This window comes from Rhipicephalus sanguineus, chromosome 5 (genome assembly GCF_013339695.2).
Source record: "Rhipicephalus sanguineus isolate Rsan-2018 chromosome 5, BIME_Rsan_1.4, whole genome shotgun sequence".
Classification (NCBI taxonomy): Eukaryota; Metazoa; Arthropoda; class Arachnida; order Ixodida; family Ixodidae; genus Rhipicephalus; species Rhipicephalus sanguineus.
This window is the reverse complement of record NC_051180.1, coordinates 152656567-152676459: the sequence shown is the minus strand read 5'-3', so window position 1 is coordinate 152676459 and position 19893 is coordinate 152656567. Positions and strand designations below refer to the sequence as shown.

General features: G+C 46.8%; 1 protein-coding gene across 1 annotated transcript in view; it reads left to right on the top strand.

Annotated features, from left to right (window-relative positions):
• The first annotated feature begins 12332 nt into the window (after window positions 1-12332).
• The window catches only part of LOC119395024 (serine proteinase stubble-like), a 54901-nt gene continuing 47340 nt past the window's right edge, over window positions 12333-19893 (top strand). The window contains exons 1-4 of the mRNA XM_049416066.1: window positions 12333-12986; window positions 14538-14633; window positions 16321-16853; window positions 18634-19171. Coding sequence (XP_049272023.1) covers window positions 12872-12986; window positions 14538-14633; window positions 16321-16853; window positions 18634-19171 — 1282 coding nt within the window. The 5' untranslated portion in view covers window positions 12333-12871. The remainder of the gene's footprint in view (window positions 12987-14537; window positions 14634-16320; window positions 16854-18633; window positions 19172-19893) is intronic.

Here is a 19893-nt window from a genome sequence, read left to right as displayed (position 1 = left end):
CCAGTTTTTACCGCGCGATGTGTGTCGCCGCTATGTGAGTGAAAGTGCTCGAGAAATGTAATGCAATGCAAAAGAGTTCTTAACATTAGAACGTTTAACTGGGCGCCGTGGTCTGCTGTTTCTTCTGTTCGTCCTCGTTCTTTCGCGGGTTTTATTCATTCAATATGGAAGAGTTCTTAGGTGGGCTACAGTTCAACGCTGTGTCCCGTGTGTTCACTGTCCCGTGAATTCTCGAGAACTTTAGCTTGCAAAAACACAGCAGATACAGCCGCTTAGCTGTTGGCTGCGAATGTGCATGAGAAGGAGCAAGGAAATTGATACCGTGCACTTTGAGGTTGTGTTTCGTTGCGTACTGTGCATGCAAAATACACAACGAAACATGGTCCTGCTGGATTTGCCTTTAGAACTAATGAGCTGGTGTTTGTTTAACGCAGATACTTATCATCCCCATGGTAGGTGGGGAGGTAAAAAGATAGCGACAGTATAAGAAATTGAATCCCACATAATTATTCTTAATTCTATAACACATCACGAAATAGCGACACGCACGAGATGAGAACAGGACTTGTACTCTATTGTATAACGATTTTTAAACCATTCTGGAAAACAGTAAACATATCGTCAAACATTATGCTACGAGACGAACAGAAACTTCTAAATCCAGAGCCCTATGTAGCACAGGTATTAAATTATGCGCTTTGTTCTGTGTTTACCGTAGAACCAGACGACGAACTTTCCGATGCTCCTGCTGTAGACCACCCGATTTTCCGGAAATCAAATTTGATGCCAGCAGCACTGCCAAGATCATCGAATCATTAAACCTGACTTCCTCCACTGGTATAGATGGCACTAACTCTAACCTATTGAAGAACTCCAAAAATGTAACAGCCGTGATTTCGTCCCATATATATCAGCCGTCACTCTCATATGGAGTAGTGCCACACGACTGGAAGATAGGCAAGGTAATACCAATCCATAAAAAAGGTAATTCACGTCACCGAAAAATTATCGTCCCTCTCGAGTATCTGGTAAAAAATAATGGAACACGTCAGCTGTTTCCCCAAAGTCGAATTCGTCGCACCTCTTAACATCTTCATTAAAATTCAATATGGTTTCCAGAAAGACGTTTCCTGCGATACTTTATTAGCTCTGTTTATAATTATGTTAGCTGTAGCATTGATGTACAGTAAGGTCCACTGTGAAAGGGAACACTCGAATGAGCAACTTTCACTTTGTTGGCCTCCTAACGGCTAGTGGATGCGGAAAGACTGTTCGTGGACGTTACTAGTCTATCATAAAGTTTCGGAACTGTCAACAACCAGTAGTGTTATGCAAATCTAAGCCATTGTGTTTTTGTAGGAGAGCGAAATCCGGACATTCCCGAAACGCAAGTGTTCCCCTTAACAGTGGACCCGTCTGTACATATACCGGTCGACGCACCTTTTTCTGGACTACGAGAAAGCTTTTAACAAAGTTCCTCATAAGCGCTTGTTTTTAAAAATTTTCTCTCTCAATGTCGACCCCTTTGTTTATGAATGGATTTGTGAGTTTTTAACGAACCACCAGCCGTGCGTTTACGCCAATAATGTATCTTCTTCCTTATGTCCTGTTAATTCAGACGTGCCTAAGGGCACGCTCCTAGGTCGATTGCATTTCCTGATATATATTAAAGGGACACTAAAGAGAAACAATGAGTTGGTTTAGATTGATAAAGTGTGCTCGGAGAACTCTTGTGTAGTTTATTTCACCACCATAGGTTTATTATTAGAGGAGAGAACCAAGTTCAAAGTTTAATTTTTAAATTTCGCGCCGAACTTTGTAATTCGTGACGAAAAGACTTCAAAGAGCATTTAACGTATTTTGGCGCTACTGGCTCGACGAAATTTCCACAAACTCGTTATGTCAAGTCTCTGGCCCCCTCAGAGGACAATGTACTTCGATTTAACCGATCAGGAACTACGTAGGCCCAAGCAGGCTCCGTAAAAAATATGTGACGTCACCGCAAATGGTGCGGGAATTCTAAGGTGGCGTCGCCACCTGTATTTTCTTTTTGCGTGTTTTCTCGCTTATTAAGCGTCTTCGCGCAGAAAGCGTGGTGTTTTTGGTATCGTGGAAGACTACTTTACTAATGCGAGAAGAGAGAAGAAATAATAGAAAAGGAAAGGCAGGGAGGTTAACCAGTATAGGACAACCGGTTTGCTACCCTACACATGGGGACAGGGTGGGGGATATTTAAAGATGGAGAGGAAAGAGAGAGAGAAAGATAGAAAGATAGCACATGACAATGCACACACAAAATCAGTCGGTCACTCTTGCGTGGTACGCGACAGTTCTGTCACAGCCGCTTGTCCAAGTTCGTCTCTCTTAAAAACCTCAGCAGTGCCTCCGTCGCCTTCAGCTGTGATGTCTTCTGTTGACGGCATGCAACAACTGTTTCAACAGACATTTGTCCACTGTCTAGGCGCGCTAGAACGGACGCCAGTGACTGTGTCTGAACATTATACGCCGGACAATCGCACAGGACGTGGTGTAGCGCCTCCTCGCAACGACAGGCATCGCAAAGAGCGTTGTCGGCCATTCCAATCCGAAAGGAACAGGACTTCGTAAATGCCACCCCTAGCCATAAACGATAAAGCAGTGTGGCCTCTCTTCGGCGGAGTCCAGATGGCATACAGAGATGCATCAAAGGGGACAGGTGGCGTTGACGATTGGTTTGGTTGGTTCGGCTGCTTGGTAGGCACCATAGAGCGAGCGTTATCTCATGTGCAAGTCCTCGAAGACTGCTGGTAGCGTCATACCTTGAAAATGGGATGGTATCTTGCTGTGGCTGCCAAGTCACTGCGGCGTCATAGGGAACGAACACTAATGCGAGAAAAATCGTTTTGCTCTTTAGTGTCCCTTTAACGACTTGCCAGATAACCTGCCATCTAACATCAGACTTTTCGTGTATGACTGCGTGAATTACCATCCAATTAACAGCATACCAGATGCTCATGTACTTCAGCCTGACCTTCATGAAATCGAAATCTGGTGAAGCAATACAACAAAACAAATTTATTTCCAGAAATACGAAAGTTCTGGTGGACACCACTGGCTAAAAGCTGTTAGAAAAACAGCTTGACTGGGCCGATGGTCCGTTACAAGGCATACATGATGGTTGCATGAAAGAATAGTAACATTGTTAGACACTCAAGATAAATTATTTACACAAGTGCACAGAACAAGACGAAAATTATATGAACACTAATGAAAACATATTCGATACATCACAAGAAAAATATATGCAAGGGTTACAAAAAAATCATACACAATTGGCACTGATAAATGTAACACTAAAACGATAAGAAAAAAATATGCTGAATCGTCACATGCTTACGAATCCATTCGAAGTTTCTTCGGTGAGCAACGCTTTATACCTTGATATTAATTTAAAATGTGTGGGAGAATATGCTGTAACGATTGTTGGCTAAATTCATTGCGAAACTATGGAACCTACCTTATATCACAAATGGTTGATGTCTATAGACACAACATATGAAAAAATCGCTGGTCTCCTTTCATACCGCAGCGCTACTCAACTCCAAGACACCTCATTCACGACTCGGAAATATTGTCTGTAGGTGCATACAAGTGCATACATATCTAGGTGTCAATTCGTCTTCCAATTTAGCATGGTCTCTTCACACAATGCACGTTGATAACGAAGCTAACCGCGCTTTTGGCTGTGTACTTCGAAAACGTTCTCTAGCTCCTACCCCCCTGAAACTGCTCACCTACACTGTAAGAAAGAAAAAAAGAGTCAAAAGAGGGCCACGGCATCATGACTCTCTTCGGGTGTACATTTGACCCCTTTTGGAAGGTAGATGAAGAGAAAGAGAGCTAGCATTTCGACTCTCCTGGACTCTCCTGGTCATTGGACTCTCCTGAAGTGCGTTTCGATTGGCTTCCGTGATGAAGGCGCCGTCGTATACGCCATACATATCGCGCGTTTGCCGTTCGGCGCCGTTCTGGCAGTTATGGCGCGGTGGTTCGCCTCGCTCCCCGACGGAGCCAGCCGGGCTGGCGCCGCGCCTCCACGCCTCCGCATCCTCTCTCAGTCTGCTCGGTCTTTCGGAATGCATTGCGTCGGTTGTGCGGGTTGCGTCAGTTGCTTGTCGTGCAGCTTTGTGTTCGAAAAAAAATGCGCATCTTCGGTGGCGCTGACGCCAGGCTCCGTGCTCGAAGTCACGCTTGGAGGGAGGTATATTCATGAAGCTGCGGACACGGACAACGTGCGCCTTTTAACGGCGAGTGTACTGCTTTCGTAGGTACTAATTATACAACTTTAGCTGGGCGTCTGCAGCAGCTCTGCGGAAGTTATCTGCCAGCCATTTCAAACAGCAGCCTGCGTCCGCGGGGCTGTTGCGGGTGCCCAACTAAAGCTGTCAGTTATCGAGCTGACACCGTTATGTGCATTGCTGTACAACTCCCATAAAATGAGTGATGCAAACAATTATCACGGGTCATTTTTTGCTGATCGCGCCCTGTGTCTGCACTGCTGCAGGTGCAAATGTCGCTTTGAGATGGGCTTTGAGATGAACAAACAGAAGATGAGCGCGAACTATCAAGTGTCACAGCTCGACACTTGAAGCACGCTAGTTTCCTTCGCTGCTTCGGCCGCCTTTGCAATTTTTCCCATCACGAGCGGTGAGGCGCCAAACCAAGCGACACCTTCGTTTTCCCGAGTGTGGCTGTCAACTGGAGTGAAGAGGCGGGAGAAGTGATCCGGGATTCTGGGAATAACCAAAACATACACACTGCTTATTTGTATGTAAAACCACCCTTTGTTCAACACACCATTACTGTACACACATCTGACACGAGTGTTTTGTTCGAATAAATTTCCTAACGAAAAGATTACTTCATAACAACATTTCCATCAACGTTGAGTGTGCAGAGTGCTTCCGCGCGTAAAAACGTGACAAAAAAGCCCGTCTACAGAACGCTTAGACGCCCTATATATACGGCTTTTTTTTTTAAAGACGGTAGTTTGGGGTGCAGATATAGTACGATGCTTCCAGTACGTATGCGGTAGTCACTTAAGTTGGACACGCCTCGCCGGTAAGGCGAACAAGCTCGAGGCTTTCGACGGCGCGCTATTGTTGCGGCCGCCGCCGTGCACTCTTTTCCTTCGTTTCTGTTTGCTGTTTTCGTGGTTTGCCTACAGTGCAATGACGTTCGGCGTTATAACAGAATCGAATGAGTGTACGTGACTGCGGGAGCTATGCGCGCTAATTCTAGCATATGACGTGTCTGATCTCGACGTAGACGGCGTCCGCGCTCGCTGGGTGTCGTTCGGGTGCTTGTACTTGAATGTGTTTGCTGAGCATTTAAGGATGGGTTACGTTTGTAAAACATGCGGTCAGTAACCGCTCACGGCGTGCCCCTCACTGCCGGAGGATGTGCTTGGGTGTCGGAATATGCTGGTGCAAAGCCGTACTTATTCTGACACCAAATTTTGAAGCGATTTTTCAGAAAAGAAGTGCTTTCATTTGTGCATAGCCCGTGCCTATTGCGAAAAGAGGTTCCCGCTGCCTTTTACGGGAAATTTTTTTCGTTAGGAAATTTATTCGAACAAAACACTCGTGTCAGATGTTTGTACAGTAATGGTGTGTTGAACAAAGGGTGGTTTTAAATACAAATAAGCAGTGTGTATGTTTTGGTTATTCCCAGAATCCCGGATCACTTCTCCCGCCTCTTCACTCCAGTTGACAGCCACACTCGGGAAAACGAAGGTGTCGCTTGATTTGGCGCCTCACCGCTCGTGATGGGAAAAATTACAAAGGCGGCCGAAGCAGCGAAGGAAACTAGCGTGCTTCAAGTGTCGAGCTGTGACACTTGATAGTTCGCGCTCATCTTCTGTTTGTTCGTTTAGCGGTGTCTCGTTTAAGGCTCGTTCACACTGAGACATTCGGCGGCGAGAGCGCGCGGAATCCGCATCGGCGGCAGCGAGATCCGCCGGAAAAGCCCATTCCGCGGCGATCGGTCCTGGACCGATTTTTGCGGAAGCTGCCGCCGGATTCCCTCACCGCGAGCCAATCGGAACGCGAGTAGAACATTCGAAAAATGGCGGCGTGCTTGTGATATTGCAGTCGTCGAAGCCCGCAGCAACACCGAAGTCTTTCGTAATCATCCTGTAGCTCTCGACAAGTGCCAAGTGTTCTCGCGATTATCATCTTTGCAATACACCATCGCGATCTCGCAAAACGGGTAGCATTATCTCGGCTCGACCAAGCTTCTCGCGTCTTGCAAATCAGGGCGAACCAACCACGACTGCTTGCGTCGTTTCTTGTTCGGCGAACGCATGTTTCTCCTCGTCAGACATCGCCAGAAAGTTCCTTTCCAGCAGGCCCAACAGTTCCACGACCCTTCTCCTGTTTATGCGCTTCGCCATAACGAAACGCGTACACAACGCAGAGCGCGTCGATGCCAGCGTTCCTTCGCGCGAAGGGACGGTGACAGCTATACCTGGCGACAACTTTCTGTGGCAGCACAGCCAAGGCTACGCAACCGAACCACGCACTTTTTTACTACGCTTCTGTATGTAGTGCGCGAACGCTAGCTTTTGCTAAATACGTAGCATAAGAGAAAACATAAAAAGAAAAGAAATAGGTATTACGTTCAAGATTGCTTGCATTGAAAGCAAGAATGATTATCCCGTAAAGGATTTGCGATTTTTGCTCTTTCGAGTTTTCAGGTTTTCTGGTGTCCATTTCACGTTTTCCGTCCCCACTAAACAACGATGGTGTCGCTCAGCTGCAACAGGTGCACATCGAATCTTGCAAGTGAGCATAAGCGCGTGTTCGTTAGGTGATCTGTGTTCATCGATCAGAAAGAAACGAAGACAGCGTTGCGTTGTGAATTATTTTGTTGATTTGCCCATACTATCACCGAGAAAGAAGTGTGCAAGTGATACCACCATCCCAAGTGGGTCTCTCATCGCGATAGCTTCCTTGACAGTGACGACGGCTACCTGCAAGTCTTCAGCAAGAAGAGCCGCTTGAAAGCAAAACTACTATTGGAAACAGTACGTAAAATAAGTGGCCCATTTCATAAATTGCGTTGCATACATGGTCGGTATTTCGATTGCCTACTATTGCTGATACAATCGAGCCGAAGATTGCGTCTAACACCGTGCCCGTCGGCGTCTACGGCGGGAGGCGTTTTGGCGCTTTGCAATGAGAGCGATTTACGGTGACAAAATCACCCGTGCACAGCTTTGCCTCGGCAACAGACGCGTTCATGTCTATTATGCGACTGACAGCGTGATTTTTAATGTGAAAAAAAAAGCATTCTTGACCACGCGAGTAAGGAACGCGTTCATCCGTTTGTAATCGCAAGCGTGAGACGCCCGCTCCTGACCGGTCGTGGCCAAGATATCTGCTGCCTTTCGATCCCCTTCGCGTCGCCTGACAAAATAACGTGAGCGTCTCCAGAAAGTTATTGCGTCTCCAAATCTAGGAAAACGACGATGTCGGCCCTGTGTGCACCGAAATTCAGAAAATGGCTTGTTACCTTTGCGTAAGATTTCCAATTGCGCAGTTACTGCTGGGCCGTAGCTTCTACTTTTTTTTTTCTTTGAAAAGTAAAACCAACCGCTTTAATAAAGCTGATTCCTGCGTTCCTTCGCAATACAAAACATTCTATCGTTTTCCCAAAAAAGAAATGTAAACAATACTAAATGGTGCTCGCTTTGCACGTAGACTTGAACCGCTAGCACAGTTATAGTATTTGATTTGCAGAAGAGCTCCGCAATGATTCCAGGTATTTGTGCTGCATCTTTTAAGTATATCAAGTCATGTGGTAGGTTTCGATTACATCTGTGAATAAACTATCTGCATAACTTTCCAAACAACATTATGAGCCATGAATACTCGTATGAAAACGCACATGTTCTATGCGCTCGCGAAACCAAAACCGAAATCGCCCGCGAACGGACTACTTGGCGTAGTAACACATGTGCAGAAGCTCCGCCCACGTAGCTTCGGCTGTGCTGCCACAGAAAGTTGTCGCCAGGTATAGGAGCCCTAGTTTCGGCGGTGCGGTTGCTAAGTGGTGTGAACAATGTGGAATTTCGGCGGCGCGCGAATTCCGGTTGCTGTGGCCGGCGGATTACCCAGTGTGAATGAGCCATTAGCTCGAGTGACTTTCGTACGCTCCGTAACATGAGCGCGGACATCACGGTGAAAACTTGAAACATCCCTCTTGCCCTCACCACGAGAAAAACGCGCGAGCAGACAGCGGAAGGAGAAGGTCCTCCCTGCGCTAATATAAGAAGCGAGCGAGCTCGTCGACGACTTTTAAATGCGCCCGTCGCGCTCCTAGCGCCATCTCGCTGGTAATGAAGAAACGCTTATAAGCGCCGGCCGTCTCTGATTCCGTCCAGCGGTAAAGGGTGTGTATATAACGCTCGCCGTTAGCTACGTGGAGGACCTGCGTTCCGTGGCGTAGTGGTTAGCGCCACTCGCTACGGTGCAAGAGCTCCCTGGTTCGATTCCGCGCTTCGGAAGCATTTTGCCTAATTATTTTTCTCTGGGGCTTTTATATATATATATACATACTTATACATATACGGTGCATGACGGCGACGGCAAAATCCAGCCGAGACTGTCCATATAATTGCTATCGCAATAATAACAGCGGCGTTCGCCCTGTCAACCGAACGAGGCAGTCAGTCCTAGATTTCCTTTGGTTGGACAAGACGACGTAGGCAAAGAGGTGAGTGGCACCCACGCAAAGGAGCTTAAACCAATTTCGTTTTAGGGGCGAAGCTCCTTAAGGCGGCACTCGTTCGTCCCTCGTAGTCGTAGTAGTAGTCGTAGTGCGTAACCAGTCTTACGCTTTGACCTCCAAGGTGGTGCCGGTGGGAGATTTTTCCTGTGCGTTGTTGAACAATAAAAAATTCGCAGCGTGCGCGTTAACTAAAAGCCGAATTCTTCTGTCTCTCATTCCCCATTAGCAGCCATTGGCATGTTCCAGTAGGAAACGTTAGTAGAAGTAGAAGTGTAAGTGTTAGCTAAAAGCCGACTTCTTCTGTCTCTCATTCCCATTAGCAGCCATTCTTTACCTCCAAGGTAGTGCCTGGTGAGATTTCTCCTGTGCGTGATTAAACAATAAAAATTTTGTTCAAAATGCCGTTTATTGATGAAATAAACCAAAGAAACACGCCAGATGTTTTGTAAAAGCAAAACGAAAGAACGCCAGATGTTTCTAAAGCAAAACAAAAAGACGCCAGCTGCTTAACGAAAGACGCCAGATGTTTTCTAAAGCAATGGTTTTCTAAACAATGAACATTCACAGCGTACATGTAAAATTAAAGTGAGCTGCAAGTCGTCATAACTCATCGAACCTTTAGTATAAACGCGCCCGATCTCACGTCGGTGATGATGTACTGGGCAGAATTCGCGGAAGATTCACGGTTTACCGATGAACCTCCGCAGCTTCGCCCACTCATCATCATTCACTCCGTGGATATGCTGTGATTTTTTTGTTTAAAAGAGGCTCACATGATATTGTGCGGCAACTTTGTCGCCAAGTGACGTGTTACGAAAGCTACTATTTGCAACTTGTGTTTTACACGATAACGGCAAAAAACTTCGTTCCTTACCATGCCTGTTTGCATTTGTTTTGTTGTGAGCCTTCATTATGTCCGTGTGAACTACTTATTGTGTAGATTTCGCAAACTTTTACTGCAATTTCATTTTCTCATCATAATATCACGTTCTGCTTTTCAGATACTGTTTTTATGGTGCTCACGCTGAACAAGAGCGATAGCCTAACAAGTCACAAGTCTGATGCCTCCAGCCGTCACCACTTTTTGATTTATTCTTAATCATATGGAATAAAGATTGAAACATGATGCTGATTTCTCCAGTTTATTTTGCACCATATGACAATGCACATCACTCACACCTTAGTTGGTTATACTCATACAAGCATGTAAATGAGGAATACCTAAACTTCTTAACTGGAAATCACAGACCATCTTTTCGCGCTTTCTATATTACTTTGCTGGAAAAGAGGTGTTGTTTTCACGAGTTTTATTAAAATATTGTCAGAATTGAACTATTCTTTTTTTTTTTTTTTGCAGTCGCTGGACAGACCGGCAAGCATTATTGGACTTGCTTAAAATGAATGCTTCACTATTTTCAACAGTAGTCGCGCAAAAGTAAAGCAAGTGTCAAATAAGTAGCTTAAAATAATTGTGGAGTCGATTGACGCTTCGGTGTGGGTCGTTTAACCCGGGTGGAGTGTTACCGGCAAGAGTCGTCTGACTCCCTCATAAGTGGTAACGTGATCCTTCGGATAAGAGTCCTTCCACTCTTCCTAGAGGGTCAGAGAACTCTCCTAGAGCGCGCCGACTCTGACCCACCAAGGGAGTCACCGTGACTCTTTAAAGAAAGTCGTATACGTGGCTAGTCAGAGCTCTCCGAAAAGAGTCACCTATACTCTTTTTTTTTTCTTAGAGTGTATCAGATATTAATCAGAGCCGAACTTGAGTACGCATGCGTTGTTTGGGACCACAACCAATGCAGCACCCCTAAAACATTGCAAACTGTGCAAAACCATGCAGCAAGATTGACCTTTCCAGATTAGTGTAGTTGAACTGAAATCCTATGCTAATCTTGTTAGCCTTTCATCATGCCCCCACATATAGCTCATCTATACCTGTTCTTCAAATTGTATCACGCATCCCCTCGCTCTCCCGCCATGAAGCTAACTGGTCGTCATTCCGATGGCATCAACCATGGGAAAGCTGTGTACTCGCCAACTGGTAACACCACTGCGTACCTTTCAGATTTTTTTTTGCCATCAAATAACAATAATATTATCTGGGATTTAACGCCCCAAAACCACGATATGATTATGAGAGGCGCCGTAGCTGAGGGCTCCGGAAATTTCTACCACCTAAGTACACGGGACCTAAACATTTTTGCCTGCATCGAAAATGCAGCCGCCGCGGCCCGGATTCGATCCTGCGACCAGGGGCGTAGCCAGAAATTTTTTTCGGGGGGGGGGGGGGGTTCAACCATACTTATGTATATTCGTGCGTGCGTTTTTATGTGTGCGTGTATATATACACAAGCAAAACTGAAAAATTTCGGGGGGGGGGGGGTTTGAAACCCACCAACCCCCCCCCCCCCCTTGGCTACGCCCCTGCCTGCGACCTTCGGGCCATTTCGCCACGAGAGTACAAGATCGGAATGGCCTTCCTCCTGACGTTATGCGCCACTCCATTATCATCAATTTCAAAGCAGTGATCTGGCTTCTACACATTTAGGCATATTGTAATAGCCCACCGCTCATGTAAGATCTTGTCACTTTTGAGATATTGTAAATAATAACCTCGTCGCGTTTGTGTTATTGTAAATATCAATAAATAATCAATCAATCAATCAATCAATCAATCAATTAATAAATAGGTAATTATATCTGTGAAGCTTATGCCACTTTTTGTGCTCTGCTAAGATATTAAGCATTATCAATCAACTCGCCATTCAACACGTATTGCTAATACGCCAGATATTTATCATCCGCCACTTGGCCATAACGATGCCAAAGATTCTTTACTCTCGAATGATCGCGTGTATAGCTTTTCGAAGAAGAGGCGGTTGAGTGCTTAATTGGTATTTTATGGACTCCTTAGCAGGCCCAGCATCTGAACTTGTGCTGTATCTAAGGTCATTCACATTGCTGATGGCACACCAACTTCACGAACCGCCACGAAATTAGCCATAGCTTGGGAGACCGGCTTAGCACGTGGCTTCAAGCAAAAATTTTTAGGTCGTGGTCAGACTAAGCTGCAATGTCGCCAGAAAAATCCCGCACACCTGCTCTGTGCCGCCTCTCTCAGAGCCAGTTATTGCAAGGGGCGTGTCAAACGAAGGAACCGATTCCCCTGTCACTCTTTCTGTCAGATCTCCGCACACTGCGACCAGCCCCTATACGTACAGGCGTTCCGACGCTGTGCAATGCATCTCTGATTTCCGCTACGGCACGAAATATTTCCGGTCCTTCCCCCAATCGCCAAGTTCCGTTCCGGGGCATGTCACTCGACACGGAAACGGTGCTCATTAAACCCACGAGCCCCTATCGCTACGCAAAGGCACGTCCAGACCCTTCCCTTTCTTTGCGAAGAGGGTGTAAGCCGGTGACGTACTTCCGCTCAAACTTGCGTTATACTCCCACCAGCCCCCACGAGGCGGCTCGCGCTGATTGCGACAAAAATGAGAAAAACATCTCGCCTGGTGAGCGCGTGCACGGGGCAATTTCCCCAGCACCACGAGTCTATCCGTACAAGCTGAAAGAGAGAGAGAGAATCACCGAGACACAAACAAGCCCTAAACGATAAAAGAGGCGCCTCAAGCCACGTGAGGAAGGCACACCAGCAGCAAGTAGCGGCAGGCAGCAACGCAGGAAGAGGCCTCCGCCAGAGGAAACCGTGCTCCGGGAGCGCAGCGTACTCGCACGCGCGTACATATACAGCGTACAGACAGGCGAGCGCGCCAAGGCGAGGGATATCCTCCAGCGACCTTGGCAGAAAGGCACCCTACCGAGCGCGGGGTGCTCGCCGGACTTGACCGGTCGGTCGCGCGGACCATCCATCCGGAGAGCAGGCGGCCGATGCCAGAGGCTACAGGTCGCGCTCGACGCCGAAAGCAGGACTGCTCGCGCGCGCCGCCCAAGAAGATGCCGCGAAGTTTGGATGTGGACCACTCGGCCGGATCCACGCCCGACGCAACGAGGTGACGACTGTAGTCCGTGTTACAGATAAACTAGAGGTCGCTCGGTCACGAGTGGATTTTAACGTGGACGAAAGAAAACGCTCGCTATGACCCGTGCTGTCTTCCTGGCCGTCTTCGTGTTATGTGGACTCGTCGCGTGTGGACATTGTGCGTTTGGGTACGTGTGGAACCAATCGGAGAACGAGCCGACGTACACGCATGGTAAGGAATTATGATGATGCTCTGCTATTTTTCTTTTTGATCCGCTGTTTTCTTATTCTCTGATTACTTAAGATCACCTCCATGTTAACCACGCGTGAGGACATATTATTTTTTTTGTTTTCTGCATTTTTCCCCTGTTCCTTTATTTATATATTCGTCGAGTGGTTGAGCTCGAGGGTCAGACAAGGCACTGTAAATGCGAGTGAGCACTTATATGCAGGATTTTGATAATCTGTAAATACTGATTACTCACCATTATTTCATCCAGCGTAGTGGTGTCTTCAAAATGTTTATGCTCATGTTGACCGGTACAAAATCAAATTATGTGACTGGATGCGGTTTGTTTAGTAGGAACGGTGACTGTGTACTTGCTGTTCAGCGAAGAAAAATGACAGCGGTGAGAAGAATGTCATAGACCTTCGTGTACAAGTGTACCTCAAAATTGCGACGTACAGTTTTGAAGTCCATGGTCCAATGTGATAGCTGTTAAGCACTTACCAGTGAGCTAGCTGAATTAAACAGAACAAGGAATACATGTCATTGTATAACACAGAATAAGTGCACGTCTAGAGGTACTGATTTCATTTTATGTAGCATAGATATAGAATTCGCTAAATACAGCCATATGATTTTCGACCATTTCTGTACACATCGCAATAAAACGTAACGCAATCGGATATAACAGTTGCGCTTCCGTTCCTGCAGGCTAAAATTTAGCCTTATTTTTTAATTAAAAAAATTCAAGAATAACAAAAAACAGAACATCACATACTGCGGTTAGTGAAACCCCGCGACTTCTGTTATGATCTTGCTGCTGGAACAGCTACAAGAAGCATGTTCAATGTATAACGGTGTGACTAATTCCTGTCACAGGTGTTTGTTTCGGCAGTGTGTACATTAAGTGTTTGTCGTAATATTAACAAATATTCCTATGATTTCATTAATTGTTTCAATCTGTGGATAGGCAAGTGTTATCTCTATGTTAGCTTGCCAACTATTACATCAGCTGGCCTACGGACATGCTTGCCTGTTATATTTCAGCGCTAAAGCGAATGTCACATTTAAGAAATTTACATGGCTTGCAGGTCCTAAAATGTGTAATAAATGTTACGGTTACTTATTTTTTGCTTCATTAAACCCCGTCTATTTCTTCCTACTGTAGTGTGATATGCAAACATACTGGTGTCGTGAATAGCTGCATATTGCAAACAAAATACCAATAGGGCGTCTTCTAGAGTTCCTAGAGTTCCTACACCTAAAAATACACCTAAAAATACACAATTTACAAAATTGTGTCAGCAGAGCAACGTAAGCCAACAGGTTTCAAGCCAAATGTAGGCTAAGGCCAATGCCAGTGCCTTCGCTTTGATATTGCCGCTGTTCTGAAGGGCACGCAACAACGGCGAACCGAACCTAAAAAATGGAAAAATTTTAAGCTTGAACCGAGCGTCCGCAATCACTGTAGTACGAATGACGGGTCTGTGTTCTCGTACGTCAACTGTCGCGCCTTGTTTCTTCACGCACGCCACCCCTTCTACCGACTCTTCCAAGAACGCTTTGGACGAGATGGCAGAACGGAAGATGACCCGGAGCAATTGGAGCACCGCGTCGAGATTGTTTCCAGCTGGCCGAAAGAACCACCGGAAGGTGCGTGTCGAATTACTCAACTATGCCTTGCCTTAGGCTGCGACAAGCGGCCTAGATATAGATCGTTTGACGTGCGCGCCACGTTGTCTTTGACGAGAAGGCGCGACAGGCGACAGCCCCCGTCACGGACAGTAAGTGGTCGCCTCCTCGAAAAAGTTGTAACGACGGCATTCCTGAAATCTCTTGCCGGTTTGGCTCAGGCGTTGCAGACGTCAACGCGACGCTTCTTTTGTTTACGTACAGCGGACTGGGCGGCGCGGCCACATCGACCAGAAAGCTGGACGCGGCTAATGACAGAAGATAAGGCTGAGTGGCACGGAGAGTGCGGGGCGCCAGTCTAAGAGACGGGTGGCCCTACATTTGTCAAAGGCAAGAAAAAAAAAGTACGCAGTGCCCGGCACTGCTGTGCCTACTGCATCGAACAAAACTATACTGCCAGCGTACACCACCCCGTGCTCCCACTCTTCTACAGCTAAAATATCTGAGCGCTGGAGTGCATTTGCACCATTCTATACGTAGCTCTAACGTCTTCCTGAACTACATGCGGCGACTTGTTATGGACCCCATCCTTGTCGGTCTGCGCAGCTAAGACACTACTGAAGTTAAATGCTGACATTTCACTTTTAGAGCTCATTTTGACCTCCCGAGATGGTTTAATTAACTTGGCGCTAAATTTATGTAACCGAATGTTTTTACGTTTCCACTGCATAAACACGCGGTAGCGGCACGCAGGACCGAACTCACCACCTCTAGCTCACCATTGCAACTCCATACCGTTTTTAGGAGGTACTATTGCCACTAGCGTCTCCAAGGCACTCAGGGCCATCATTATGAGAGTGTAGCTAGCTAGCGCTTATAAATTTTAGCACAATTGCCTCCGACAGCCACGAACTGTGCAAGCGAACTTCGCGCAACTGTAGCCCGGGCACTGCAGTTGATTGTTCATGGAAAATTTGATTTGCTCTGTGCTAATGCGCCAGTATATAAACGTTTTGCTGAACTAAAAACTATGTGATGCCATGCGATGATGTCATGATGTACCGTCACGTTATGTGTCGTCATAGCGGCGTCATCGTGACGTTGCACATTTTGGCGATGTGCGACGTCAGGGTGACGTCTTTCAAGACGTCATCAGGTGATGACTATTTTTTGCGTCACGAGTGTTGGCGCGGTCGATGATCAATCCGCGTTCCGCGTTTGATGAGGCATCTAAGGCTTTCACCTTAATACTCGTCAGTCCTATTCAACGGTACTCGCCTTCATTTCTTTTTAATACCTCTGTTTTCTCAATACTTCCGAAAGGAGCCGTATTTCGTCGGTGCTTCTCCAAGAAAACATATGCTTAGTTAAATCATAAAGAAAAAGAAAAGTATGTGCTATAGTTGTCATCATGAAGCTAAGTGTGCTTCCTAAATTTTATCATGAAATGACGAGTTATGTAGACGGTATTACATGCGGGATGCCAATGAAGTCCCGCTAGTCCCGTCGTTTTCTTCACCTAAAATCATTCGTGTATTCCGCGGGCTTTAATCCGTTTTACAAGTATAAAGCTGTCGACGTTACAGGCCTATTTCAACGTTAGGTTATGCTTCCTTGGACTTCATCGGCTATTCACCTGTAAGAGTTCAGGAATTTTATTCGTTATAACTTGAGTTTGTACTTAACACCCTGGTATTTCTTTGTATAGATCGGGCCCCGACGACTCTGGACCAGCCGGAGCAAGCAAATTACGCTCGTGCTCCAAGCCGCACCACCACTGTCAACAGCCACCGGCAGGCTCCAATCACAGAAAGCCACATCGTCGCCAGGTTTGTCGACAAGCTGCAGCGATCTCTAGAGCGTTCAACGCAGTTCACAAGCCGCGCCGACTACCACGCCTGTCTGATGCCCAACGGAAGCAAGGGCTGCTGCACGCCCGTCAGACTGTGCGTGTTGCCCGTGTTCCTAGACAGTCTGGAAGTGTTCCTAAAGTACACGTGTGCCATTGACAATGACCACATCGGCGTGTGCTGTCCCACCGAGTTCGTTCCGAACACGAACATACCTCGGCGACCCGACGGCACCTTCGTCATCGCCACCGTCCTAAGTCCCAGTCCTCCGCGACCGACCAAGAACACGACAGTTCGCGTCACCCCGACGCCTGGCTCGCGGCCTGTGCCTCCTGTGGTGCGCGACGAACCGCGGTATCCCGTCGATTCAGGTCACGGCGGGGGCAACCATGTGAGTTTTGTGACAAGTCACTAAAAGTCATTGCAGTAAAGCATCACCAGTTCCCGGTGATATTTCTTTCTTCTTGAGTGTCGCGGTTCTTCAGTGCCTCTTGCAAAATACACGCCCAGAAAAATGCTCTACCGTTTGATCCCCCTCTCTATTTTCTTCTGTGTCTTTTCGCTCCTTCATTACTTCACCCAGTGCAGGGTAGCAAACCGAACGCGCGTCTGGTTAACCTCACTGCGTTTCCTTGCTTCTCTCTCTCTCTCTCTCGATTTCTGAACCTCATCTATCACCGGGACATATATCGTTCTCTTTATTGTTAAGGCCAAATTGTGGCAATATAGAGCCTTCGCAGCAACGATGCAGACATCTAAAATTGCGACTCAGTGTATCCAGAACGCCATGTTGCTGCTGAACGACGGACGACATATAATTTGACGAGAGTATATCATTTAATGTTTTATAAAAGCAATCTGCTTTGTTGACGAACAGAAGCTATTACTCACAAATATGATGTATGAACCTTCTTCTGGTCTGGACTAATTGCTTTTCCTGAGTTTTTCTTGAAAGAGTATAAACAAAACAACTACTCCGGAAACAAACACTTGAGCATCAAGTGTATATGCATACTTGCTTGCTGTCTAAGGCGCAGAGCCAAATAAATTCTAACGATACTCATCAAGCAGCAGTTTATGGCGCTTGCAGAAACTTTACAAACACACAAATACATGCCGCTGCGCCGTAAGCGCTTCATGAGAGTGTACTATCCAGGCGCCTTCTTTGACCACTGAAAATAATCCACCCATACATCACCCACATGATCAGAATGTGCTTCTTGGTTGCTCTAAAAACAATTCATCTTTTTTTTATGTCAGCTAAGTAATTGAATAGCACATGCAGGCTTAGCTGAGGAGAAAAACGGGTTTGCTGTTTTCTATTATGTATCACGACGCCGTGTGTTTTGTACGTGAAATCGTCAGTGATCAAATATAATGCGGCAGCGCACCTAAGCAACGTTCTACATGCGTCGCAAATTGTTCAAACAGAGACAGCGGCTCTTACGAGAATAATGAGCATTGATTGAATAACTTGAACATGAAACGACCGCAAGGTCTATAACGAGCCTCTTATCTTCTCTCTCTCTCTCTCGTTCTCTCGCTCTCTTAGAGAAACGAGACTTTCGTGGCCTGTAGGTTTTGAAAGACAGCAATATAGATCTTGTCGTGCGAAGGCAGTATTACCGGCGTAGAGGTGCGGTTGTTTCTCTATTTAATCGCTTAAGAACAGAACAGTGTTGTTCTAGAATAACGTTCTGTGTGGTCGTCGTTCGCAAGTCTTATTGTTGGTTCCTGTCCATGTTATGACCGTTTCATGAAGATTCATAATAGCGCCGCAGCGGTACTTCATAGAGACTTCATTTGTAGGCCCAAAGTTAACTATAAGTTGTTTGCTGTCTTAGTTTTGTACGTTTTTTCTGGTTCTGAGAATGGGAGCTAACTTTTCAGTGGCCAATGTTTCTTTTATTTCGTGAATTAAACAAAAACAAGAGATGTCACTCCCGTAAACTGTCCGCAAGTGCATTCTATGAATTGATCTGCCACCAGAGGCTATCCAGAGTATGCTTGTTGTTGAGCGTAATCTTTATGAACGAATGAGGAAATTAAGAAAATGCTAAAAAATTCAGTGCATTAGAGCAATAGAATGCACTTGCGAACATACGTGTGCGCTTATGTTGTTCACTGCGCGCGCACACAAAATCTCTTGTTCTTCCGGCGTTAAAATACAGCTGCATCAAACAATTTTCTTGCGGCGAAAGAGGCATGTGCCACCAACACGCGACAACGGGGGCAGGCCCAGCAGCAATCCCGGTACCAAGCCGAGCGGCTATCCCAGTTCAAAGCCTGGCGAGTACCCAGAAAGCAAGCCGAGCGACTACCCTGCTAGCCGGCCGAGCGACTACCCTGCTAGCCGGCCGAGTGACTACCCCGGCACCAAGCCGAGTGGCTATCCGGGCAGCAGGCCGAGCGACTCTTCCGGCAACAGGCCGGGCAGCGGCTACCCGAGCAACAAGCCGAGCGATTCCTCGGGCAACAGGCCGGGCGGCTACCCAAGCAACACGCCAAGCAACTCCGCGGGCAACAAGCCGAGTGGCTCCCCGAGCAACAGGCCGAGCAGCCGTCCCAGTAGCAAGCCGCAGGATGGCACCAACACTCACCGCGCCACAACGAGCCGGCCTGCGGGCAGGCCGGGCACAGACGCGCACTCGCACATGAAAAGAAACCCGACAAAGCCAGTGCCCCCAGAACTGGAGGAACTGAGACCGAGTGAGTACATCGTCGAATCACGAACAGCTTTTATATACCAACGACCAGGGTTCTCACCACGGTGGGTGGTAGTGGAAATGCCGCCCACCGCTCCGCTTCACCGCCCACAACTTTCGATAGACCTCCCACCACCCCGACTGACCCCTTTCAATTGCGTGCCTGAGTAAGCAATAAATAGCCACTGTGCGCGCGCAACACTAGCAAGCCATGGCACCCACCACCTGGTTGTGTATAACGGAGTCTGAATAGGTGGTCTTGCGGTTTAAAAGATCGCCAACTCCAGTGCCAGCGAAAGAACGCAAGCGGCCTTACTTCCGTCCAGAAATTAAATGTGGATGTGCGTAGAAAACGGGAACTGTAGCTTGGGCTAGTTGTTGCTATAGCATCGACATGTTTGTACAGCTCAAATTGAACGAGGACACGTGAGAGGATACAGCACAGGTGCTGACCTCAACTAGATTTTTAGCAACAACGTTAGAAATGTAGAGACAAGATATGAACATGGCCACAGTACACATCAGCGCATACGCACAATATATTTCGTCGCAGCCAGATAAGCAATTTTCGTTTTGGGTGAGGGCAACAGATGACATGCTTACAGAAAGGTCATCTAGCTGTACGCAATAGGTTGTGCGATTGCGCTGATGTGTACTGTTGCCATGTTCATATCTCTTGTACTTATTTCGAGCGTTTTCGCTAATAAAATTTAGTTGAAATTAGCA